Source organism: Rhineura floridana, chromosome 3 (genome assembly GCF_030035675.1).
Source record: "Rhineura floridana isolate rRhiFlo1 chromosome 3, rRhiFlo1.hap2, whole genome shotgun sequence".
Classification (NCBI taxonomy): Eukaryota; Metazoa; Chordata; class Lepidosauria; order Squamata; family Rhineuridae; genus Rhineura; species Rhineura floridana.
Genome location: NC_084482.1, coordinates 4,817,285 through 4,842,440, shown reverse-complemented (window position 1 = coordinate 4,842,440; position 25,156 = coordinate 4,817,285). Strand labels below are relative to the sequence as shown.

Below are 25,156 nucleotides of genomic sequence, written 5' to 3'. Positions count from 1 at the left end.
TGATCTTCGACACGCCCCTTCTCCGAACATATTCCACCGGGCCCTGAAGACCTGGCTCTTCAGACAGGCCTTTGAGATCTCTGGGGCGGGTTACCCTATATGATTGTTAAATTGATTATCTGCTGCTATGTATTGTTTACTGCACTGATGACTGCTCTGTATTTTATATTGTAATTTTATTCTATTTTAAATGTTCGTTGCCTAGAGTGGCCAATTGGTCAGATAGGCGACCCATAAATTAAATTATTATTATTATTATTTTATTATTAAATAACAACAACAATAATAATAAATCCCTGCACGCCAAAAGTCGGCAGTCAGGGAAGAGCGTTGTAGCCTAGCATCTCCTCAATGAGAATTAGGTCTATGACTTACTTGCCCTCACAGAAAGTCCTTCCCCCCTCTTGCCTCTGCGTTAGCCATCATGTTGAGCAGGCCTCCCAACTGGAAGGATGCAGCAGGCAGCCTCATCTTTGAGGGCAGGTAACTCTCCACTGCCCATCTCTGTATCAGGAAGGTACTGAACGATGGCAGCTATCCATAGTTGATACAAATGAGCAGGCAGAAAAAGTACCCCCCCCGTTCCACGTCAAGCAACACTCGCTGATCATAAGCAAGGGAGTCCCAGAACAGCGACTCATGCAGGGATGCACCGCACACTTCAGCGGGACCTTCCTCTTAGTGAATCCCGTCGAGAAAACCGAGTGAGAAATATTGAGATCTAGTGTTTGGTTCTCTCCCCACACTCCTCCTCCTCCTCTCCCTCCTCCTCCCCCCATAGCAGAAATTTCATCTCCCCCCCCCGCCGCCGCCCCGCGTACCGGATCCATTGGGCCCGATGATGGCCGTGAAGCGCCGGAAAGGCCCGATGATTTGCCGCCCCTTGTAAGATTTGAAATTCTCGATCTCGATCAGTTTCAGGAACCCCATTTCGGGGGTTACGAGGGAGGGGAACAGAAACGGGATTGGAAGTACAGGGCCCGGTAGGAGACACAGGACAACAGGGGCCCTCGGTCAAAACCTCGGGGCCCCCGTAGCCGACCACTCCTGCCCGCTTTCGACGACAAGGACGTGAGCCTGGAAATCTCACGAGAGCTCACAACCACGATCCCACACTCTCAAAGGCTTCACTGTTCCCTAGTAAGGTCAGTGTAGCCGCCACGCCTCCTTCGAAATATCGACTGCTGATAGGGTGCCGCTGCCGAAAAAGTTTTGCATGCGTAGGTCCTCCTCCTCCACCTCTCTCTAGATTAGGGGTTGGCCTTCTACTAACGGCGCTCTTGCCTCCTCTTCAGTTTTTCTTTCTGTTGATAGGCTTCCCGTTTCTAAATTTGCATAAATGGACGTTTGCGTAGAATCAATGCGCCTCTTGCAAGAGTTTGAAAAACTGGTTGGCTCGTTGGCATAGCAACCAGAAGGCAGGCAGAGCAAACCACAGACACGCAGAGGGAAAAGGTGAGCGTTTAGGGTCATAAATGAAGGCCTCCCAGTTACCTCGCACGTTTAATTTGCAACGTGTGTTGTAATTTCAATCTAGCCGTGCTTACGTGAAAGTAATAGTTTTCAGTGGAACTTACTTCCAAATAGATGTGCCTGAGACTGCTGCAGCCTCAGAGCTTGAGATCCTATGTATGTTTTCTCGGAAGTCCTATTGTGCCCAAGTGAGTGTGCTTAGGACATGTATTTCCAAGGAACCGTGCTTAGGATAAAAGCCCATCACCGTCTGTATTGTATTCTTTCGTAACAGTCCAGGGTGACAGCTCATCGCCATTGTCATCATTATTACAGGTGGAGAATTGTGACAAATAGTACAGTGCAGTCACAGGCCCCTAACAGAAGTGTCCCGGTTGACGATTCCAGCCAAACTCCATGCAGTGCTACTTGGGGTTGGAAGGAAGAGTTTCAGGAGGGGGGGAAGGGATACTTTTTTCCCTCCCTGTGGTGTTATATAGTGCTCAAGTGCTATAAAGCTGGGAAGAGTCTGGAACAGAAAGGATTGGGGAAGGGCTTTGGTTCAGTGGTAGAGCACATGATTTGTACACAAAAAGTCCCAGGTTCAGTTCTCTAGCACCTCCAGGTAGGGCTGAGAAAGGCTTCTGTCTGAAACCCTGGGGAACTGCTGTTAGCCAGTGTACATAATACTGAACATCTAGTTTCATCTAGGACCAATGTTTTTTGACTTAGGATAGGCAGGTCCTTATGGTCCTTCTCTTCCCCCCATTTCTCTTTATAGTGCATGGAGGGGAATTTGTAACAGTATAGGAGGCTGCTTTGTAGTGAGTCAGACCGTTGCTCTATCTAGCCCAGTATTGTCTACACTGACTGACCACAGTGACCCTCCAGAGATTCAGATAAGAATCCCTCTGAGACCTACTAGGAGAAACTGGAAATTGAATCTGGGATCTTCTTGATGCAGAGCATGTGCTCTTCCACTGAACTATTCCTTCCTAACATGTGACCTAACAACAGATAGTCTGCATCTGTGTTAGAATTGCTTATTAATACTGCATGCTTTTTAATGTTTTTAACCCTATCTTAAAAGATGTTCTTAAAGCTTTTTTTAAAAAAAATGTTTTTAACATTGTTTTGTTTTCATGTATTTTAAGGTCTGTTTTTATGATGTTTAATGTGTTTTTAGCACTTCTGTTTGCCGCCCTGGGCTCCTGCTGGAAGGAAGGGCAGGATATAAATCAAATAATAAATGAATAAATAAATATACTTCCCCACATGAAATCCCTCCTCTCCAAAATTCTATAAACTGTCATGGTCCTGAGCGGGCCAATTTCCTCCCCATTCCCTTTTTCCGTGTTCTTTTTTTCCTCCAACGAACATTAAACTGTCTTCAGAATTTTCCTTTTTTGGGGACTGCGATAAAGATGAAGTCAGTCTTGGGACACAGAACTAGAAGAAGCAATGACTAGGTGAGGGATAGGGATCCTCAGACCCTTGGGCCACATTTGACCTGCAAGGCCATCTTCCCAAACCACGCCCACCTGCCCCACACCTGACATCTTGCCTAGGTAGAGACGTGGGCAGGTAGAGATGCAGCTGGATTTGTGGGGAACTTGATTGCGCGGTCAGTTCCTGCAGCAAGCAGCTTTGCTAGCCATATACTTGATGACTGAGAAGGGCTGAGCACAGGACTTGCAAAGCACTTTGGGTTGTGGTTCCCAAGCATCTGACAACCAGCTGGCTGTCAGGCACTTGGAAATTATTGCACAAGGGATTTTTATCAGCTGGGTTGTCTCAGCCACCTGTCAAAGTTGGCTTGTGGGGTGGGGACAAAAAAGGTTCTGGCCCACTGTGCCCAAATAGTTCTCTGCCCCTGGACTAGGCAGATCTGATGTGGGGTAAAGCTTCTTCCATGCTCACCCATCTGCAAGGTAATCTAAAATAGACAGATAATTCTAGGCATCTATTCGCACCACTTGGAAGGGAATGGGATAAGGGTAGTTCACAATGGGATGGAAGTGGTCCTGCTTTAGAAACCTGAATCTGTCTCCCTCCCACACACAAACGCATCCCTTGGTTACAGGTGCAGAGATGTATAAAGTGGACATTCAGCCAGATATAAAAGAGGCAGCTGCCACTGAAGCCCGCAGGAACCGGGAGAAACAAAGACAGAGCCGCATCTTTAATGCTCGCTACCGCACAATGGGGGTGAGATTTGCAGAGCTGTAGAGCCATATGTTGGGAGGAGGGTTGCCTTGATTAGAAACTCTGGAAATGAGTCCTTAAATATCCCTGAGGATACCTCTAAGAAGTAATCCCTATACACAGGCACCTTAACATGAACAGCTCAGCTTGTTCAGTGAGATGTAGTGAGAAGCCATTTGTTGGGGATGTGGGCTAGACTAGGGACAGCCAACATGCCCCTATGACCATTAGCCATGCTTGCTGGGGATGATGGGAGTTGTAGTCCAAAACATCTGGAGGGCACCATGTTGGCTACCCCTGGGCTAGGGATTAACCAATGATTCATAAGTAATGATTGATAAATAGAATTAAATAAATAATGTCTCTTAGCACAAAGTCTAAGATTTCAGAGAATTGGAGTATTATTAGTGAAAGGCAGGACTGTTAATCTTCTGAAATTCCAGCACTATAAAAGTAAAGGTGTCCCCGCACTTGTAGTGCGAGTCGTTTCCGACCCTTAGGGTGACGTCTTGTGACGTTTACTAGGCAGACTGTTTATATGGGGTGGGATTGCCAGTTCCTTCCCCGGCCTTTCTTTACCCCCCAGCATATTTCGGGTACTCATTTTACCGACCACGGATGGATGGGAGACCTCGACCCCTTTTACCAGAGATTCGACTTCCTCCTTCCGTTGGAATCGAACTCTGGCCGTGAGCAGAGCTTCAGCTGTGTTACCGCCACTTACCACTCTGCGCCACGGAGGATCTTACTTCCAAATCCGGTACTATAGGCACCATTTAAAGAGGGCAGCAGTATTCATCTCTCTGGTTCTAGGGTAGATTGCACATGAGTATTCCTCAGGAGCACTCATATTTCATGTTCTAGATGCTGAATGGGCCTATATTATACTTCTGGATGCCAAAAGCTTAAACCTGAAGCCTGAAAAACAGCAGATCCATCAGAGATACCTAGGAATTTTGGTAGCAAAGTAGACAGGGGGCATTTAAGTGGGCTTACATCAGAAAAAGCAGAATAGCAGATAAAAAATAACAAACCAAAAGCTGCAAGAACTTGAGCAGAACCGGGCCTTATTGCAACCTTCATCAACCTGGTGCCCTCCAGATGTTTGGACTACAACTCCCATCAGCCCCAGCCAGCACTGTGCCAGCTAAGGCTGATAGGAGATTTACTATAATCCAAACATCTGGAGGGTGTCATATTGCATCAGCTAGTGGCAGGGCATACAGCAGGTCCTGCCAGATGAGCTGCGAGAGCAGGCAGACTCATTTGACAAGAGGCAGTCCTTTTAAGGTTCTTTGTCCTAAGCCTTTTTGGGCTTTAAATATAATAGCACTTAGATGTGATTCCAGTCATGAACCAGAAGCCAGTAAAGCTGGTATAGAAAGATTGGCATCCCATGCTCCAAATTAACAGGTTTGGTCAACAGCCTGACAGCTGCATTCTGAACTACCTGAAGTTATTAAATAGGAGAGCTCATGCCATTAGTCTTTCAGGTGCCCCAGGGTTCTTTGTTGTCTCTGGTTGGGAGGGCAGCATACAGGAATCCTGTATTCTGTTTGCTGAAGAACTTGCTTCCGAAACAGCCACACTGAGTACAGCTACTAACTTGCACAGTCATAGATGTTCTCCATTCTACTTTAAGGTGGACGTGGAAGGTTTGAAGAGCCAGGTGGAAGAGCGAAAACTCAGAGAGAATGCAGAGAAGCGACGGGATGAAGCTTTTGGTAAGCATTTCAACTCCATTTCCCTATGAGGTCTTTTATCTAAATTGTCCCAGGGTGTTGGACCTGGCTGATCTATTAGCCTATTGCATTTCTTTTATGCAAATCAATATCCACAATTATTTTCAAGTCCAAGAAAGTGCATGAGCCCTGACAGAATGAAATTCATCAACCTCAGTAGGAGCTCTGTAAGGGGCAGTGAGTGGGCAGTCTCTAAGGCCGCAATTCTTCACATGCTTACTCCTGAGTAGGCATTCATGGGATTGTGCTGTAAGTCTCTCTAAAAGGAAGATGCTGCTAGACTGTCCACCATGATCAGTCTTTCTTTGCTTAATGAAATAGCCAGTTCCAACAGGCTTGTCCAGTACCACACTCTAATTGAGATGTACTGCCTTCAAGTCGATTCCGACTCATGGCGACCCTCTGAATAGGGTTTTCATGAGGCTGAGAGGTCACCCAGTGAGCTTCATGGCTAAATGCTCACTTAAATGTGACCCCAAATCCTTTACAAAGCACAGGATCCCTTAGCAGAAGCACAGAGATTCCTTGGTGAGCAGTCAGTATGAAAATGGTTCCTTGAAGGAAGGACATTTGAAATTCACTACCTTATAACATTGAATGCAACATGCACCTTATTTGAATCCTTAATGTCTATCTTAAAGACCCTCCCTGGCGCAGAGTGGTAAGCGGCGGTAGCGCAGCTGAAGCTCTGCTCATGGCCGGAGTTCGATTCCAACGGAAGGAGGAAGTCGAATCTCCGGTAAAAGGGGTCGAGGTCCACTCAGACTTCCATCCATCCGTGGTCAGTAAAATGAGTACCCGGCATATGCTGGGGGGTAAAGAAAGGCCGGGGAAGGAACTGGCAAAACCCACCCCATATATATTGTCTGCCTAGTAAACGTCACAAGACGTCACCCTAAGAGTCAGAAAGTGCGAGAACACCTTTACGTTAATGTTTATCTTACTGAACTTTTTCTAGACTTGAGCACTACTGATATTGTATACCTTTGTCCCCTCAGTTTGGTTTCATCTACAGTATGGATAGCCTGAGCTTATCTGTGGGCTGGGTGGATGGGTATGAAAAGCTGAATGAAATGATGCTGACAGTCCCTTTCAGCCTGCTGTCCTGACACTCTCAAGGCAAGGCTGCATCTGTGCTGCAATTCTGCAGGAGTGCAGAAAAGCCACGGCACTGGAGGCATTGATCATAAAATCAAATTTCCTAAAAAACACTCAACTTTCTAGCTCTTGTGCTTGTAGAGATATAGTTGGAAGTGTACGGTCAATGCTTTAGTGAAATTTCAGAAGCAAAAAGTAGCAAACCTTTGTCAGGTTGCTTTTACATTAGGGTCCTTTAGCACTGCTGAAGCATTGTTTTTCTATAATAAAGCTAGAAGCAAAATTCACAGTGGTTCCACAGAGCACTTATTTCTTTATTTATTAAATGTATATCCCACCCTTCCCCCCAGAAGGAGCCCAGGGCGGTAAATACATATAGTGCTATATTATGTAGCAGGGCTCCATAGCAAAGATCCATCTATGTTTATGCAGAAGCAAGTCCCATTCAGGAGAGGTTCCCTGCACCATTAATTAGCAGCTTTCTCCTTGTATTTGTTGCCAGTTTTATTGCTTCCTGTTCAGCACATCAGCAGCATTACTAACAAATATCCTTGTAAGTACTCAGTTCCTGTTCCCTGCGGGGCTTTAATAACTGGATTCCTTTTATTGGTTTTTTGGGTTTTTTTATTGTGAAGTGGTGCTGTTTTGGAGGGACAGGGTTCTGATGCTCCAAACCTCTTGTATTATATTAGCCTTGGCTAATATCAGAACAGGATGTTTTGGGTGGGCAAAACTTGAGGGGATTTCCTCACATGCCCCAAGATGTAGGAACATAATGAAGATCAGCAGAGCCAGAATGCAACCCACCATATGATTTCTGGCTCTGTCCAATCTATAGTACTTACACACTATTTTATGCAGAATTGAATGGCTTCACTCCTTTAACATAATCGTTGAACAGGGCACAAAGTGGAAAAGGAAAGAAACTGTTCCCACCTGTGGTGGGTCTTTGCTTTTATTTATTTATCTTAGTATTTGTATGCCGCTTTTCACTCCTAGAAAGCCCCCCCCCAAGCAGCTCACATAAATATACAATAAAGACAATTATAAAGAAACTGAAAACTGGCTAAAACATCAAAATAATCAGCAGGAGAACAGTTTTTTACAGATTAAAAACACCTGTTGCTTAGGAGCAAGCAGGAGTGGAACTGTGGTTGTCTTCTCCCACTGAAGGGGACTAAGCATCATTTGATTTGCATAGCCCTGCCTCCAGAGCAAGTGAGAAAAATAGTTTAAGCCTGTATAACCTCCACTGCTAAAGGAGAAAGTGGAAAAATAATGGGAGGATACCCATAATAAAAGTCTCTCATCCCATAGGCAACAGGGTTACAAATAAAAGTTAATCAGTGTCACCCTGCCTGGCCACACTGAATCTGAAGTGATTAGTGGTGGAAGCTGTAAGAAGGAAGCTTCTAATAAGAGGGACATTAGCCCTGAGAAGGATCAACAGCACTCTGCCTGTTCACATTGGCCATTTTCCCACCCCACCCCAAAAATTCAGATCTGGGGGGAAATGCAGAAAATCCTGGAATGCACTAATTTGGTAGTGAACGTCATCTGGATCTTCATAAAAGTGATGCAATTGCATGCCAAAAGGTTAGTGTAAAAGTGACCAGGGGTAGAAATAACCAAAATTTGCTTAATGTATATAATGCTTACATGTTGTTGTTGTTGTTGTACTGTATTATTATTTCCACTTACTATCTAAAAGATCTCAAAGCAGTTTACAATAGAATACACAAGGCACAATAAAAAGTATCAAATTAATTTACAAAGCAAAATACATAAACAATATCCATATACATAAACATATACAGGAATAATGAATAAAACTCAAAAGCTTCTGGTGCTGCGCCTATAAATGACAGAATTTAGGTTCCCTTGGGGCAGAATTTTGGTATATTCATCAATCTACTGTGGAATATCCGCCCCTTTCCTAAGGGAGCACTCGTCGTGTTTCAGCAAGGTGTGTATGTGTGACTGAACAGAGCACACAGCGCAATGCCTGGCTGCATCCTGTGCTGGTCTTATACAGATGCAGATCGGGCGCAGTGTGACAAGATTGCGCAGATGCTGGAGGAAGAAGAGCGGCAACGGAAAAGGCAGCTTAACCAGGCTGTGGTGGATTTCCGTGAGTGGGAACAGCAGCCCTCCATGAGCCGTGAGTGGGACATCCATGACCCAGAGGCAGTACGGAAGGGGCACCCAGCCCGGGTGAGTGATGATGACCCCCGCTGTGGCCCTTCTAGCATGCAGCGTTTTACTGGTGAGGACCTGAACGCGCTTGCTCGGCAAAAACTGCACAAGGAGCAGAACAAACGTGCCCTGGAGGAGCAGAGAAGTGAACGGGAAAAGCACCTTGCTGACCGCAAATATGCCGGTATGTTCGGTTTGGGGTGTGGTGTGTGAAGCGGCATTGCCCTTGAGATAAGTTGCATAGACACAGGAGTGCTTGCTGGTGTTGTGTGAGAGAATGCTGTGCAACTGCCACTGTTGCCAACGGCATATAAAGAAGAACATCCAGTTAGTTCCAGCGTTGGCTTTGCTCAAAACACTTGGGTGCCTCAGGTGGGGAAAACCAAATGGCCACATACCTAATCTAATCTAGGGCAGCCTTTCCCAACCGGTGTGCCTCCAGATGTAGTTGGACCACAACTCCCATCAGCCTCAGCCATTGGCAATGCTGGCTGAGGCTGATGGGAGTTGTGGTCCAACAACATCTGGAGGCACACTGGTTGGGAAAGGCTGATCTAGGGTGTAATATACTAGGACATTCTCCGGTACAACCTTGATCCCACCCATGTGCATGTACATACCTGGTAGTGTTTTCCTAACTTTTCAGCATGCCTCCCTGGAGTGTCCACGATTCCCAGGTGTGTGGCAGACCTTTCTGCACACCACGTTCCCTGCTACAAACGTGGCCTCAATTCTGGGTAACAATATAGACCTGCAAGCTGTATTTGGGTTCCTGGGCACAACTGGATGGCTGCTTTTTGTTTTGAATTACTGAGAACAAGTTGCTGATGAAGGAATCCTCTTGCATTTCCAGCAAGCCTAGCGGGTGGTACAACATAGCCTAACTGCTGCTGTGCAATAAACCTCAATATACCTATCTGGACAACCCTCATTGAAATGAATGGGAGCTTGCAGTATGGCTTGCATAGCAGAACTATCCAGTGAATTATACTTGCCCTTCGACAGATTTGTCTCTCTCTCTGTTGCCTATAAAGCAGGGAGGGGGAACCTTTGGCCCTTTAGATGTCGTTGGACTCCAACTCCCATCAGCCCCAGCCAGCATGGCCAATAGCCAGGGATGGTGGGGGTTGAGTCCAGCAACATCTGGACAACCACAGGCTCCTCACCCCTTCTTTAATGGCACCCAAAACCTGCTTCCCAGGTTGACTGCCTCACTTTACCTCATAGTAGAGCCATCTCTGGAACACCTACAACTTCCCTGGCTTTTTTTCCAACCTGGACCGTTGATTCCATGGAATGAAAAGGGGAATGTGTTTATCCAAGTGATTTATCCATAGATTTATCCAAGTGAACCAGTCCGTTGGAGGTAGATCCTTAAGATTCCACCCCAGTGTATACCCAGCCAGCCCATATAAAGACATGCCAGGTCCGTACATAGAGATAGCCAAAGCTATACAGTCTTCCCTGGCTATCTTATGTTGCACTAAGTCAGTAAATGCAGTCACTCCATTCAAAAGCAGAATACTGGGAATGGGGAACCCTGCAGATTTTGTTAGTTCTGCTTCCATAGTGCACCTGCAGCTCTCATTGAACTGCACCCTGCTGGGGTCGGCTATCTGTAGATGCACAGTAGCCAACCCTATGGTGTTCTCTTCCTGCCACGGTGTGTTCCGGAGCTGTCCAAGAGTGAACATGGACCAACTATTAGGAGACACTGTTGCTGAATGCTGCTCTAGGGCTAGTCGTTGGTTCCCCAGACTGATCACCGGTTTTTTAATGGCCTTGCCTTCTCGTGTTCTGCTGCCAGCTCAGTGGTACACCGTTAAGTTAAAGCACAGGTTTCTTCAGGCAAGAATAGGTGCTGATGAAACCGCTGACAGTGTTTCTGCTGGACCGGCAGGCTTCCACGTTAGAGTGAATCCCACTGTTAGAATTATGGAAGGAAGCCATCACTTGGATTATTACCATCCCTACAAGCCCTATTGAAATGGATAGGAGCTGCACAACAGCACAGATCTGGCACTCTCCCACTCTGCTACTCTTATGGCACCCCAAATCCACTGCCTCACTTTGCCTTATGGTAGGATTGTCCCTCTCTTTGTCTGGATCTTGACAACTTGTCAGTTTGATTTGCTGGTCTGCCACTTTCCTTGTAGATATCCTGGAAGACAAAAAGAGGATAGAGTTGGACCTACGAGCCCTAGAGTTAGCACGTTTGGAGGAGGAATGTCGCAAGGCCAAAGCCATGGCAATAGCTGACTTTAATCGAGCCCAGGTACCAACACTGTGTGTTAGCTATAACTTGACCCAGAGAGCTGTCTAGATCAGCCTTCTCCAACATCATGTCCTCCAGATGTTTTGGAGTCCAACTCCCATCTTCTCTGACGATTGGGCATGTTGGGTGGGGCTTGTGGGAGTTGTAGTGCAAAAGAGCTAGAGCCTGAAGAGGAACGAGCACAAACATGCAAATGCTAGTGCAGCACCCCAACAACTAATTATAAGGAGAACGAGGGCCCATCAGGTCTCATCTCTCTTCTCCTGCCTGAAATGAGGCCGCAGGGGTTGCTGAGCAGCAGCATCTAGCCCAGCAGCGTGAACAGGATGATAACCATGCAGAGATCTACAACCACCTGACTGGTGACATCCTGACCGAAAATCCTGACATAGCCCAAAGCCTTGTGGGGCCACACCGCATAATCACTGACCGCTGGAAGGGGATGACTGCTGCAGAAGTGGAGGCTGTGCGGAAAATGCAGGAGGAGCAGCGTAAGGAGAACAAGGTAAGTGGCACAGAGCATTGTGGGTGCGGACTGGAGGGCTGCGCATAAGACACTCAGGCCAAGAAGAACTTGGGAGTTACACAAGTAATAACGACCACTGTACTAAGAAGATGTCCAGAAAACTGTGGGAACGTGTGCAATACAGGTGAGTAGGTATGTCTTTGCATAATAGGTAAGGTACAGGCATGTGTATGCTAGCTGACCATCAGTTGTCTGTCCAGCCCATTGCTGGGCTGTTTAGGCGACATTTTGAACTATGTGGCATAGCCTGCTTTGTGAGTTCAAGCATGGTCAAATATGCAATAGGGCAGAAGAGGCAGATTGATCCAAGGACAACCCTTTTCCTTACTGTAAGTCTTAGGCAGGTAGAGGATGAGGTTTCTCTCCCCCATATGAAGACACTGGCTCCGCCTGCAGAGGCTTATTAACTTGCCCTCATTCTGAGTTTTCCAAAGGTAATTTGCCATTCCAGTTGGAAATGGTGGCGAGAAAGCTGAAACGTGACCAAGATGCTGCCCTTTTCTTAAGCACAGTTCAAGTGTTCATAAAGTGCTTTATGTCTGTTATTTCCGCAGTCCCTTACAACAGCCCTGTATGGGAGGGCAGTACCAATTCCATATTAAATGTTGAGGGGGTGGGGTACTGGCTTGTTTAAGGCCATGACGTGAGTTCCTGGCAGGAGTGGAGATTTGAACCAGGGATTATACAGTTCTCTCTCTCAAGGTCTTTTGTCTCTCTTCCTCCCCATAGAGGCTGCGTGAAGAGGAGCGGCAACGGGATGCCGAATGGGACCGGCAACGGGATTTGGCTGCCCGTGCCACCATGGAGATGGAGGAGCAGGAACAGAATTTCCGCTTGCAGCTGAGAAAGAGCCTGGATGCTTATAACCAGGAGCTGGCGGATGCACAGAAGTCAAAGTAAGTAGCCCAGGGATGAAAGATCCCTTCACCTATGAGACAAGTCAGGCAGCCTCCTCAAATTAGAGGGGCTTAGGTGCCCTAAAGGGCAGCAGTATGAACAGGTGATAACATCTACTAGAAAAAGAGATGCTGTGGCTCACGTTTGTCTAAAAACAAAACCTTCTTGGCTCAGTGTCCTTCCTGCTAGTCCCTGCTGCTGTTTATTGTTGCCCCGTGATGAGGGAAAGGCATTATACAGACGCTTGGGGCCATTTTCATTTTTTCTTCCTATATTTCAGGGTAAAGCCCTGCCATTGAGAACAAATACCAGGGCTGATCCTTGGCACTAATGAAGCAACACACCTAACTTCTACACTGACCACAATTGCATTCTTTGTTTTACAGCTTACGATATCTAGAGAAAGAGGTCTACACCAATGCACCCACGGCCCAGTACCATCTGCAGTTTAATACTAGCAGCCGCTGACTGATGGATGACTAACCCAGTTCCAAAGCTGGCAGGAATAAATCAGTAAAGTATTTTTTGTATAGACAAATGGAGCCATCTGGTGGCAATAAGGTAGAGATATAACTACTAAGCAATTGCTGATAACCAGGGACTACAAACAAGTTCTATTAGGGCCAGTTTACATCTCATGTGGAGTAGACTCTGAAACCACTCCACATGGGACCTTTGAGTGGGTGGATATCTGCATTGGCGTAGCAGATTGCCCAACCACGTTGCAAGCTATTGTGTACAAATGTCTTACTATGTGACCTTAGCGAAGGAAATTAGGAGTGACTGGGATGGTTTCTTTTGCACATGCTTATCAGAATAGGGTGCTTTAACACACAATGTGGAAATCATCTCTATAAGCCCTTTCCCGGGAGGATCAGGTGCTAGTCTGGGGCCTGCAGGGTGGTTCAGCTCACAGTAGTTTATCATCCACAACAGCCAAGGACTACAAGATCAAAGCCAGCCGAGCTACCTGCAGGCTCAGCTGCCTGCTCTCAACACGGAGGTAGTCTAGGCTAAGTACTTATTTATTATACAGCCACAAGAGTGGCTGTATACTATAGCCAGTGTGGATTTTTCACATTCCACATTGTTAAATTGACAAACCCCCCATGCCATTCTGGTGCTTCCCATAAGCTCATTTCAAAACAAAACCTTACAAACGTATAGTCTTGAACTCAGAAATGCTTGGTTAACAACCCTCTCAATTTTCATGGTGATACACAAAACAGTCAGAGAGAATAGAGAGTTCAAAGTCTAAAAAGGGGGGGGGAGAAACCCAGCCCCCTTTTGGACTTTTTTCTGTCACAGTACAGTACACAGTACAGTAGGGCCCCGCTTTACGGCGCTTCGTTCATGCAGCGGGGGGAGGAAATCCAGGCAGCAAACAGGCAGGCGCAAGGCTAAGAGGTCGGGGGGGGGGACAATCCAGGCGGCGAATAGGGAGGCGCGAGGCTAAGAGGTCAAGGGGGGACAATCCAGGCAGCGAACAGGCAGGTGCGAGGGAGAGAGGTCAGGGGGGACAAGTGAAAGGGTGAACAGGCTGGGGAGGGAGGCAACGCAGAAAAGCAGAACATCGATCAGCTGTTGAGGGGGGAGCTCCCTGCACTACAGTTGATCGATGTTCCGCTTTACGGCAGGGGCCTGGTCCCTAACCCGCCATATAAGCCGGGGCCCTACTGTGCTCATAATCTGCTGAAATTCATTAAGAATCAGCCATGTTCACAGAGTACCTGTAATCCTATTACTGACCTTGCCTCATACTCTGACCTTCATCTTCTACAGTTTAAAAGTTAAAAAATTGCCTGGCTGATTTTTAATTAATTTAAGAAATTTTGCACTGAACTGTATGATAGTGTTGGGCATGTTCAGTAAGAACCAATTGTCAGTACTGTATTCTAAAAGCCAGACTCAAGCTGATGGGCTTGCCTAACCAGGGGGCCACACTCACACCAGACCTTTATTTCACTTGAGACAGTCATGGCTTCCCCCAAAGAATCCTGGGACGTGTAGTTTGTGAAGGGTGCTGAGAGGAGACTCCTATTCCACTGACAGAGCTCCAGTGGCCAGAATGGTTTAACAGTCAGCCACTCTGATTGAAGGTCTGGGAGGGGAACAAGGCATCTCCTAGCAACTCTCAGCACCCTTCACTAACTACAATTCCCAGGATTCTTTGAGAGAAGCCATGACTGTCCAAAGTGAAATAAAGGCCTGGTGTGGATATGGCCAGGGACAGCTTTGGTTTACATTAGGGTGGGAGGCTACATGTGTCTACTGCAGAGTAAAAAGGTGGGGGAAACGCTGAAAAGCAATGATACTGTTCACAATGTTTTCCTTTTGGAAAGGAAAGGGGCTTCCCCTCTGCCCAGTGCGCACCCACCCAATCTCCTCCACTGCCCCTCCCCCCGTCAGTTTTACTTATCCTAAGCATGATTGCTTGGGAGTAAATCCCACTGAACTCAATAAACGTGCAAATGATCAAAACTCTCCTCCCCCCCTCCTCCCTTCTCCCCGTCCTTCCTCCCCTCCTCCTCTTCCCCTCCTCATCCCCTGTGGTCAGTTTCAACTATGCAAAGCATGATTGCGGGGGAGTAAATCCCACTGAACTCAATAAGCATGCAAATGATCAATCCAGGATCCCATTTCTTACTTCCCGGATTACATTTGCACAGGATCCCATCTCTTACTTCCCAGATTAAAAACCAGAGAAATTCACTAATAGGAAAAAAAACCTTGCGGTTTAAGAACACAAATGAATTGCTGTTTTTAGTTTGCAGGTGTTACACGAGAATGAAAGATTTATTATGCTTTTAATTTTGATGGATTTTACCTTATGTATTTTTATATACTCTTGTATGTATCTTGTAGTTATTTTATGTTAAGCAATTTGTGAATTCTAAAAATAAATCACTAATAGGCTAAAAACCTTGCGGTTTAAGAATGTACCTATAGCCCACAGCTATTCTATCAAACTTTAAAAAGCAGGGAAATTGAGCAGCTATAGTGAATGCACCAGGGGAGCAGGAGACCTGACCTCCTCTGAGATATTGTACTGCCCTACAGATTGGTCAAAATGCAAACACAATTTGGGGTGGTCTTTCACAGTCCAATCCACTTCCTGTGTAACATGCGCCTCTGAGCATATGCTGAGCGGTGCAACGTCTGCAATCAGCCCAAATAATAGAAAGAAATGTGCTGTGCTGATCTTGTTTTAGCCGGGAGGAAGCAACACTATTAAGACAGTTGATATAGTTCAGATGGCCACTTTAAATATGTCTGATTTACTTTGCAACTTTAGTGAAGTTTCCTATAGGAAATCATTTTCTTTTGTTTCTATTTCTGTGAATATGTGAAGTACAGCAAAGTACAGAAAAACTCCAAAAATAATCGTGGAATAATGCCACTGACTATTCTGCAGAATAGTCTCCAGTGGACATCAGGAGTGTCTCAGTTTGCACAAGATAAAACAGTGGGAGGTGAAATATATTCTAGTAAACTTCTAGGTGTGCTCTGTGTTTTTAATTGACTGTGCCCACCTTGCCTTAAATGAAGTGGTTTAAACAGAGCAGGCTGAAAACATGTGTCCTCTTTTTTCCAACAGATGGAGTCATTGCTGAAGTAGCAACATATTGGAATCAGTCTGATTTTACATCAAACTGCAGTTTCAGATTCCACTGTTAATGCACTCAAAATAGAAATAGACGATAACCTTCAATTTGAAACACAAAGGCTGTCTTCACCATCATATGACATTGACCAATAACGAGGCTTTGAAATTAATAAAAATAAATTTGACAGATTTCTAGGATGAATAATGAGGGAAATAAAATTTTCTACATTAGATTCTCTGTAGAAACACAGGAAAGAAACAAAGTAAGAAGAACACCAACAAACATACAAAAATATAATTCTCCATCTTTGGAGATGGCAGGTGTTGCCACCACTCACCATATGCTCAGAGGCACGTTACCAAATTCTTCCAAGGTACACAGGAAGTGGATTGGACTGTGAAAGACCAACCCAAATGGTGTTTGCATTTTGACCAATTTGTAGGGCAGTCCAATATCTCAGAGAGGAGTTCAGGTCTCCTGCTCCCCTGGTGCATTCACTATAGCTGCCCAATTTCCCTGCTTTTTAAAGTTTGGTAGAAATATCTGTGGGCTATAGGTACATTCTTAAACCGCAAGGTTTTTAGCCTATTTGTGATTAATTTTTAGAATTCACAAATTGCTTAACATAAAATCACTACAAGATGCATACAAGAGTATATAAAAATACATAAGGTAAAATCCATCAAAATTAAAAGCATAATAAATCTTTCATTCTCGTGTAACCCCTGCAAACTAAAAACAGCAATTCATTTGAAGACTTGAGCACGCTTGCCATTATGCAATACAAGGCTAAAGCTAGAATCCAGAAAGGCACTCTGCTCCCATTCACTGTGATCTCTGCTTTCATGTACAGCAACCTAACTTGATATGACTTTTCTTGTTGCAGAAGTGTTTTGCCTGAGTTTTAGTCCTCAAAAATGAGAGAAAAGGCAGGGGAAAACTTGCAGTGGGTCATAGTCAGGGCCTAGGATTTCCCTGCCCTGCTCCTTTCAAAAATGCTCCCCTCTAACTACCACCGTCTGCTGACTGTCTGCTCCCCTGCCTTGTTCTGCTACCCCGCCCTTTTCCCCCCAAGAAGCATGTGGAAGCTTTAGAAATGAGTTGCTTACTTAACTTTATTTGCACAATTTGTTCTAAGATTTTTGTTTCCTTCACATTGATTTTTTTTTTGGTTCAGGGTATCCATCCAATCCTCATTATGGAGTAAGTAAAAGACAAAAAGGATCAAGTGTAGCTGTAGAAAAGATGCTGAACAGGAACACAGCTGTCATTGGATTTGGAAGTCAAAAAGTGATAGGACTTCTGGATTGTAATGTACATTTGTATTGGGTTAAAGGTCTAGTGTCCAGGATTTTCTAGACTGTCCCACTAGCAGTAGAGGAGAGGACTCAGACAGGACGCAGAAGTAATGATTCATTTATTATGGTCCAGATGTTAATCATTTGTTTTGCTAGCCCAGATTCCAGTGAAGAAAGCATGGCATAGGCAGCCATGATCAAAGTACCATCATTATAGTCCAATGTGAACAAAATCCCCTGAATAGTGATGGGGAAAACAAGCCCTCTTGCTCTTCCAGGCCAAGGCTATAGCTTTAAGGCTGCATTCGTACAGCCCCATCAAGCCGGATCACCTCACCGTTGAGCATGGGGTTCTCTACTATGCATTGCACAAGGTGGGCATACTCCCCTGGAGCGCCAAGACGACTTGGGAAGGGCACCTGCCGTGCTAGGAATGTCCGCACTTTCTCAGGAAGTGATGCCAGAAGAGGTGTTGCAAACAGGCCTAGAAAAAACAAAACACACTCAGGGGCTGTCACAGTCTCTGACAATACCTATTAAGCAGGTATGTGTGTGTGGGTGTCAAAATTCCTGGAGCACAGAATGCATTCTTGGGTGCAGAATTTTGCTTCCTAAGAATTAGTTTTCATTTAAAAGAGTTTCTAGGATTCAACAGCTGCAGAGAGAGCCTCAAATGTGCATGGTCAGTGCCTGCTGAAATCTGAGAAGCAAGAGAATATAGTTTCCAGAGCTTCTGACCACTCATGAGAAAATACACGACATTCAGAACAGGTTACAGAATAGGCAAATTTGCATAGATTCCTCCAATTGGCACAATTTACCCCCCCCCCAATTCTGTGCCAAGCTAACACAAATTCTGTCACGTACACAAAACCCTGTCATTGACCCTCTGCCATTCCAGCCCTAAGGAGTCTTCAAAAATTCTATGTTTTTCTCCAAAAGACCAGATTCAGGGCAGGATTGGTACCTGGTGCAATGGTAACAACTCTGATCCCCATGGGGGCAAGATCCCGGGCAATGGGCAGTGTCATTCCCACGATGCCTCCTTTGGAAGCAGAATAGGCAGCCTGGCCAACCTGGAAGATAAACAATGGTTTTCTAAAGATAACAGTTCAAAAACACACTAAAATCAAAGGTAGTTCCCTGAACTATACATGGAGGGTGGGTTACAGTGTGAAGGCTGAGAAGCATCAAAACAAGGCTGCTAAAGGAATAGGAAGCCTAAGCAAGGCAGAGGAGAAGCAGAAGTCACTCTGAATTGGTAGCAGGAGAAAGGAGAGAGAAGGCAAATAATATTTTGGAACCAGCCACTGGGATTCCAGCATAGTGCTGGCCAACTTCTTTGGGCAAATGTATAAATAAATCAAGTACAAGATGGTACTACTCTACTCTTCATTGAAGAACATATATAGCCCCCATGCCTTAGCACACCTTTAGTCTACAGGCCACTGCAGTACAGAAGAAGGAGGCAGCAACACAGGCCTGTCTCAGTGCCATAGGCATGCCCATGGGTCTCCCTCTGCTCCGGGCCAGAAGTTCCCTGAATCACTGGCTGCTTCTAAACTAGGGACCGGCTACCCTTGGATTAGTTCAGCTTTGTTATCCAGGTTCCTCCCAACACAAAGTCTAGTGTGATCCTACAGCAAACTTGTGATTTAAAGAAAAACAAAAAAACCTCACACTTACAAGATTAATATTCCCTTTACTCCCTTGCCACTATACATTCATACCAAGCACATATGTAGCAACAACCCAAGTGATGACTTAGGGCAGCAATGCTCCCAGAAATGCAAGAAAGCAGTGTGCAGCCTGTCAGGTAAATCCCTTCTGTATGGGGTGCGCAGTGTGGGATTACATGATGCAGTCCGTTTGAGCTCACAAAGCTTCTTGGGCTAATCCTGTCTAGACAACATCCCAACAGATAGCTGTGTTTTTAAAGCCGTTTAACATGACTATAATTTCTGAAGATCTTTTCGTTTCAGTCAACAATTTGTGATTTATCTGAACATCAGGTATATACACACACTTTCAATCAACGTTTCAACGTCTAAAGATTCTGGTGACTCACAAGATATGAAAGTAAAAATTAACCCTTTAAGAATACACCTCTCAAAATTTTCAGATTAATTTTCAGTGTAACAAATGCCTGCATGGAAGAGAAGACATCTACATGGATTGCAATCTGTTCTTGAGAGCATGGAAATGCATTACCAAGGAAACACTCATTCATTTCAAAGTCCTTTAAACAGGGATATTTATATTTCTCCCTGTGCAATCAATACACTTTCACAGGGCCATTCCATTTTAAAAAACAATTTAATTGCTTCACTGGTTAAGGCTGCAGTTCTGGCTATACTCATCTGGGAGAAAGTACATTTGGCATAGTGAAGCTTATGTGTCTAGGATTGCACTGCATATAACCAATTCATGCTTTCAATTCTATTAGAATGAGGTTTAAATTGTGATACTAAGGACTGGTCCACTCATTAACTGTCAATCACTATAACATCAAATTATGTTGTATAGACCACTGCCGATCAAACACTAAAAAATTTCAGCTCACGTATTCAGCTGTGAGTCATCAAGGGTTTAATGAGAAGATGTCTTTTATTGCAGTGTGTCTCATGAGAGTTTATTGATGTAAGCTCCTTTGGGAGGAAGGACGAGATAAAAATGTAATAATATGATGGAGGATCTATTCTATTGAGTTTAAGGTGGAGGTTTTGTCCCTTTGCTGGGATTGCAGAAAGCTCAATAAATTACATTTTCCATAGGGGAATAGAGATTATAGAATAAAGCACGGCCGTTCTTCACCCTTATGTACACTCCTGTTGCTGTATAGCAGGAATGGGTAACCTGCGGCCTTCGAGACATTGTTGGACTACAATATTCCCTGACTATTGATCATGCTGGCTGGGCTAGTGGGAGTTGTAGTCTAAGACCTTAATGCTCCTGCTCAGGCCCTCCCTTAGCCTGTGCGGGGCCCAGGGCAAAAGCATAGTTGGAGGGCCCCCACATTCTCTCTCTCTTTCAAACCTCCCGCCCAGAATAAGCCGGCAAGCACTGCCTGTAAACGTGCTGCACAGCTGATGAGCGGGCGGCAGGTAGCACAAGGAAGCCACTCAGGCAGGGGATTCAAACCTCCCGCCTAAAAGCCTCAGGCTCATCGCCAAGCGTGGGGCCCGGGGCAACTGCCCCCCTTCCCGGTGCCTAGGGGCAGCGCTGCTCCTGCTATTATATAAGAATATTACCAAGCACCTGCATGTGTACAATTTAATGTAGCATCAGCTGGGTGTTGCCAACCAGGCTAGTTGGGAGAGAGGCTTGGGACTCACCTGTCCCTCAAAGGCGGCCACACTGGCAGTGTTAATGATCACCCCCCTGTGTCCATCTGAGTCAGGCTCATTCCGTCCCATCTCGCCTGCAGTCAGACGAATTACATTGAACGTTCCAGCAATATTCACCTAGGGAACACAGACAAATGAACCTTATGCACCCAAAGCTCTACCCCATCCTTTAAGGCCAATAGTGCCAGACAACATAACTTTACTCCAATGGCACACATTAGAACTCTGGGCCTAGCAAACACTGTCTCTTCCTCACTCTAAATCATAATCACCTATGCTAGTAGCAGTTCCCTGAATCCTAATCCTTACGTAGCCACATCTGCATCATCCACACACAAGAGTGAGATATTAGCAGGCTTAGGTGAACCCCAATGTTTACAAAAATACAAAGCATCTTTAGGAAAAATAGCCCTTCAGAGACCCAAAAAAACAGCCCCAGGAGGACTAAGCATGCTGAATAGCTACAGAATGCTGACTGGCTGTTGGAGGTTGGGAGACTGAAATGGAAAACTGAGGGATGGGATGGAATATCTTGGAAAGTGACATGGCTGGCTGGCACCCAAACAGGAACACTTTACAATGCAACATTTTGTTGCAGGACCCACTTGACCAGTAAAGTATCTTCAGTTTTCTGCTGCCGCTTGCCAGGCAAGAAGGGTTCAAGAAATGGCTGGACCAAGAGCAGAATTGTACTCACGTTAATAACTCTTTGGAAGTCCTCCAACTTGTGAGGAAGATCCTTATTCATATTATAGGTCTTGACAGCCACTGCGATCCCAGCACAGTTCACTGCCACATCCACACGCCCAAACTTCTCCCGTGCCAGCGTAAGGGCAGCCTTCACATCTGACTCCGATGTTACCTGGGAAAAGAGGGAGAGATCAGCTCAGCAAAGCTGCTACATCTGTCCCAAACTCTTAAATGCCCTTTCTGAAGATCCCTACATCAGCAGGAGCAAAGATGCATCTCTCTCCCAGCGATCTGGCCACGCTCTCCCCGTCAGACTTAGGCAGATCCACAAGCACAGCACTGCCTCCTTGTTGCACCAGCCGCTCTGCTGTGGCACGGCCAAGCCCTGAAGCCCCACCAGTGACCAGGCCAACCAATCCCTGCAGGTAAAAAAAAAGAAAAAACTCATTCAAGTAAAGCAGACCTACAGAGAGACCTGAAGTATGACATGCCTTCTGGGCCATCACTCACAGATATACCCTGATGCTGCCAGGGCTTTCCTCACTTTGAAAAACACACCAGTACCTAAGAAAAATAACATTCTCATCTAAGAGGCAGAAATTCAGCAAGTGGATTTTTCCTCCAACACAGATACTATTCTGGGGAAATTGCCTGTCATATAGCTGTTTGAAGCAAAGGTACCTTACCAGGGCTTTTGAAGGGAGGGATAAGACAATAACCCTATTTTCCTAGGATATACTCCCCCATCCCACAAAGCTCAGTGCCTCAAATAGCTACATGGCAGACCTGGATGTTAAACAAGGGCGGCTGCTTTCCCCACACCTCTAGACGAATTTAGGGGAAAGCAGCACTTGTTGCATGTCTGCCTGTCATGCAGATCTTAAAGGCAAGGGGTCCCACCCCTTTTTAAAAAATCGTCCATAAAGCAAGAACGATCTCCTCCATACCTTCCCAGAAATATTTTGTTTTGTTGCATATATAAAACGGTCTCTCTTTAAGCCATTGGTCTTTCCCAGGATCTGGCCTCTCCTATTGCCCAGCACCGTTATGCCCCCCCTCCTCCTCCCCCGGTTGAAGGAACGCCCTCGAAGCTCGTGAATGTGTGCCCTCCCGGGTCCCGTAGGGGCATTCTTGGATTTTTTTTTTAGTGCCGGTGAATTACCTTCACGCTCCTCAATGACGCCGCCATGTTGCTGCGCGAAGGGCCGAAAGGCTCAGCTCCCCCCACTTCCTGAGAAAGAGGAGGAGGAGGAGGAGGAGGAGGGGGAGAGGTAGGAAGGAAGGAAAGCGAGAGCTTCCGCTGTTGGGCTGAGCTTGTGCCTAAGGAAAGAAAGAGCGCGTTGGGATTGCAACCGGATCCCATGCCGGTTTACTCGGAAGGAAGTCCCGCTGATCGGAATAAAACGAAAGGGTCGTTAATGGAACTTTCTCGTCTTGGGCTCCTCCACAACAATCGCGTGCCAGAGTAAATCCTCATGAGGCGCCACGAGACTCTTTTGCTGCCACTGGCTGAGCCTCTGGAATTTGTCCCAAGTTAAGAGTGCCTAAGGTTGCAGCCTTAAACAGAAGATATGCAGCCTCCTCCTGTGCAAGATTATTCGTAGGGAAGTTGGAATGACTGCGTTCCATTAGGTTTAGTTGGAAGTGTGCCTTAAAGGAGTGGGGGGGGGGAAGAGACGAGACAGATTGATGCAGAGGTTCGCGTGCACGCACTCAACCTTTGCTTGGGCTTCATGAATAGATAGATAGTGGCTTGCAGATAAGAAATATGGTCCCTACTTTTTCTCTGTAATATTAGTATTCTTATTATAGGATTAGGGGGTGGGGCCATTGCCAGCTGGGGAATTAGATCCAAGAGGACCATGTGATGTTCCTATATATTAGTGTATATATGGTAAGTGCTGGCTGTTTAGAGTATACATGGTAAGTAGTGAAAGAGGAAGGGGAGTGAATGGGCAATAGAATGCTTGATGATTGGCTGAATGTTTAAAATGGCTGACAGTATAAATGAAAGGATGACAGGTAAATCTGGGGAATGTGAGGTGGTAAATTGTGGAATAGGGGGGAAAAGAGAAAGAGTGGATTGCTTGGTGGGGTTTGAGAGAGTTGTTTGTCAGGAGAGAGTGAAGAAGGAGGGAGGTGGAGTTCGGATTAGTATTGAGTAAAACCATATGCTTATGTGCCTTAAGAAGAAATCCTGTTAATCTTGTTAGTTTTGTTATCTGTAATAAATACTTAATTTGGTTTACCAAAGGCCTGATCCTTGGCTGGGGTTTCACAGACCAGAAGGGAGGGTAAGGTAATGACCAAGGCTGAAGGGGAACTGTAACAAATGGTGGCAGCGGTGAAGAGAATAACAATACCAGTATTCAGAGTCTCTGGGAATACTAGTATTGGGACGTTACTGGTGGTTGCCTAGCAGGGGGATCTGTTGAGATCTGTGCTAGAGCGGGGAGAGAAATCATAAGAGAGAGCGGTCTGGACTGGTGGAGTCCCTGGTGGTGCCTAGAGACAGGCAGTAGCCACGCGCAGGTAGGAACCTGACAGGGAGAGCCAGGGAAGGGCATCACATGTGGTGGCTGTAGCGGTGGGATACGAACAACAGAGAATCCAGATACGAATACTAGAGAATCCAGAACAGTGGTGTGGCAAACAGAAATAACAAAACAAGATTTCTTGTGAGAGTGACTGGCAAAGAGTGTGTGGCAAAGAGTGAGTGAACTCAAACACCATGGCTGAATACATAAAAATGAAAAGAGAGGAGCTGGTGGAGAAGTGCATAACATTCAATTTACCTCACGAGGGTAAAGGGGTAGATGAATTGAGGGTAGCACTTATAGGATTTGCTACTGTCCAGCAAAAACAACCTGTCAGAGAAGAGACCCCAGAAGGATATTTAAGCAATCCCGCTTATATAGAGTACTTGAGAGAGAAGTTAAGATGGGAGGCTGAGGAAAAAGACAAGCAGAGGGAGTTGGAAGCTGAGAGATTGAAGAGGGAGGCTGAGGAAAAAGACAAGCAGAGGGAGTTGGAAGCTGAGAGATTGAAGATGGAAGCTGAGAGATTGAGGATGGAAGCTGAGGAAAAAGACAAGCAGAGGGAGTTGGAAGCTGAGAGAATGAGATTGGGGTTTGAGGAGAGGGAGAAGCAACGAGCATTGGATGCTGAATTACAAGTAGAAAAGTTAAAATTTGATAGAGAGAAATTTCACTCTGAGGAGACAAGGAAAGACAGAGATGGAGCAAAAATAAAAATTACTCCAAAGGACTTTGCTGTCTATGAGCCTGGTCAAGATCCTCAAATTTACCTCAGCACCTTTGAAAAAGCAGCTCAGTTGTGGGGGCTACCTGAAGATAAATACATGCAGTATTTATCAAACCTGATTAAAGGGGAATTGGCTGAGGTATACCAATATTTCCCCTCAGACAGGCCCGTCACCTATGCTGAATTCAAAGAAGCAGTGTTTAAAAGATTCAGACTGGGGCCTGATCATTTTAGAAAGCTTTTCAGAAACTGCCAGATACAGACAGGGAGATCTTTTGTGGAACTGGGAGCAAAGTTGATGGATATATTTGGAAAGTGGATGAGTAGTGCCAAAGGTCAGTCAGTGGAAGAGGTGAAAAGCCTCATGATACTGGATCAATTATACCATCAGTTACCACCAGAAATAAGGCTCCTGGTCAAAGACCGTTCCCCTACATCTGTGCAGGAGGCCGCAGAGTTGGCGGATCACTTCGCCTCCAATAGAACTGGCTGGGTGGGGAAAACATCAAGAGAGTTTAAACCCAGACCATATAGCGCTGGCAGAAGGGATGTGGTACC

The 25,156-nt window shown here is 45.7% G+C and overlaps 3 protein-coding genes across 8 annotated transcripts in view; 1 reads left to right on the top strand and 2 right to left on the bottom strand.

The window, feature by feature from the left end:
- The window catches only part of SMC1A (structural maintenance of chromosomes 1A), a 28,721-nt gene extending 27,496 nt beyond the window's left edge, over positions 1 to 1,225 (bottom strand). Inside the window, exon 1 of one of the 3 annotated variants that reach the window (XM_061614002.1) lies at positions 822 to 1,225. In XM_061614002.1, the coding sequence (XP_061469986.1) occupies positions 822 to 930 (109 nt within the window). In that variant the 5' untranslated portion in view covers positions 931 to 1,225. The remainder of the gene's footprint in view (positions 1 to 821) is intronic. The other 2 variants (XM_061614000.1, XM_061614001.1) reach the window with 2 other exon arrangements.
- Positions 1,226 to 1,317: 92 nt separating this feature from the next.
- Positions 1,318 to 16,080, top strand: RIBC1 (RIB43A domain with coiled-coils 1). 2 transcript variants are annotated; one of them, XM_061614004.1, is made up of 9 exons: positions 1,318 to 1,455; positions 3,536 to 3,660; positions 5,300 to 5,381; positions 8,533 to 8,877; positions 10,850 to 10,968; positions 11,246 to 11,473; positions 12,224 to 12,390; positions 12,778 to 12,904; positions 15,990 to 16,080. In XM_061614004.1, exons 2-8 carry the CDS (start codon positions 3,544 to 3,546, stop codon positions 12,857 to 12,859), a joined length of 1,140 nt encoding a protein of 379 aa, XP_061469988.1. In that variant the 5' UTR covers positions 1,318 to 1,455; positions 3,536 to 3,543; the 3' UTR covers positions 12,860 to 12,904; positions 15,990 to 16,080. The 2 variants fall into 2 exon arrangements, with proteins under 2 accessions (XP_061469988.1, XP_061469987.1); XM_061614003.1 differs by lacking the exon at positions 15,990 to 16,080 and having other exon boundaries at positions 12,778 to 13,250.
- A 1,016-nt stretch (positions 16,081 to 17,096) lies between these two features.
- HSD17B10 (hydroxysteroid 17-beta dehydrogenase 10) lies at positions 17,097 to 23,090 on the bottom strand. 3 transcript variants are annotated; one of them, XM_061613997.1, is made up of 6 exons: positions 22,497 to 22,980; positions 21,589 to 21,753; positions 21,342 to 21,506; positions 20,633 to 20,761; positions 18,265 to 18,373; positions 17,097 to 17,781 (listed from the first exon to the last, which is right to left on the bottom strand). In XM_061613997.1, exons 1-6 carry the CDS (start codon positions 22,695 to 22,697, stop codon positions 17,591 to 17,593), a joined length of 960 nt encoding a protein of 319 aa, XP_061469981.1. In that variant the 5' UTR covers positions 22,698 to 22,980; the 3' UTR covers positions 17,097 to 17,590. The 3 variants fall into 3 exon arrangements, with proteins under 3 accessions (XP_061469981.1, XP_061469982.1, XP_061469983.1); XM_061613998.1 differs by lacking the exon at positions 20,633 to 20,761 and having other exon boundaries at positions 22,497 to 23,090; XM_061613999.1 differs by lacking the exon at positions 21,589 to 21,753 and having other exon boundaries at positions 22,497 to 23,090.
- Positions 23,091 to 25,156: the final 2,066 nt, after the last annotated feature.

Coding starts and splice junctions, on each gene's coding strand:
- HSD17B10 (XM_061613997.1), bottom strand. CDS start 22,697: ATGGGATCCGGTTGCAATCCCAACGCGCTCTTTCTTTCCTTAGGCACA. Junction 21,507..21,588: donor GCATCTTTGCTCCTGCTGAT/GTAGGGATCTTC, acceptor CTCTTTTCCCAG/GTAACATCGGAGTCAGATGT. Junction 20,762..21,341: donor ACTTCCAAAGAGTTATTAAC/GTGAGTACAATT, acceptor TGTGTTCCCTAG/GTGAATATTGCTGGAACGTT.
- RIBC1 (XM_061614004.1), top strand. CDS start 3,544: ATGTATAAAGTGGACATTCAGCCAGATATAAAAGAGGCAGCTGCCACT. Junction 3,661..5,299: donor CTCGCTACCGCACAATGGGG/GTGAGATTTGCA, acceptor TTCTACTTTAAG/GTGGACGTGGAAGGTTTGAA. Junction 10,969..11,245: donor CTGACTTTAATCGAGCCCAG/GTACCAACACTG, acceptor GCCTGAAATGAG/GCCGCAGGGGTTGCTGAGCA.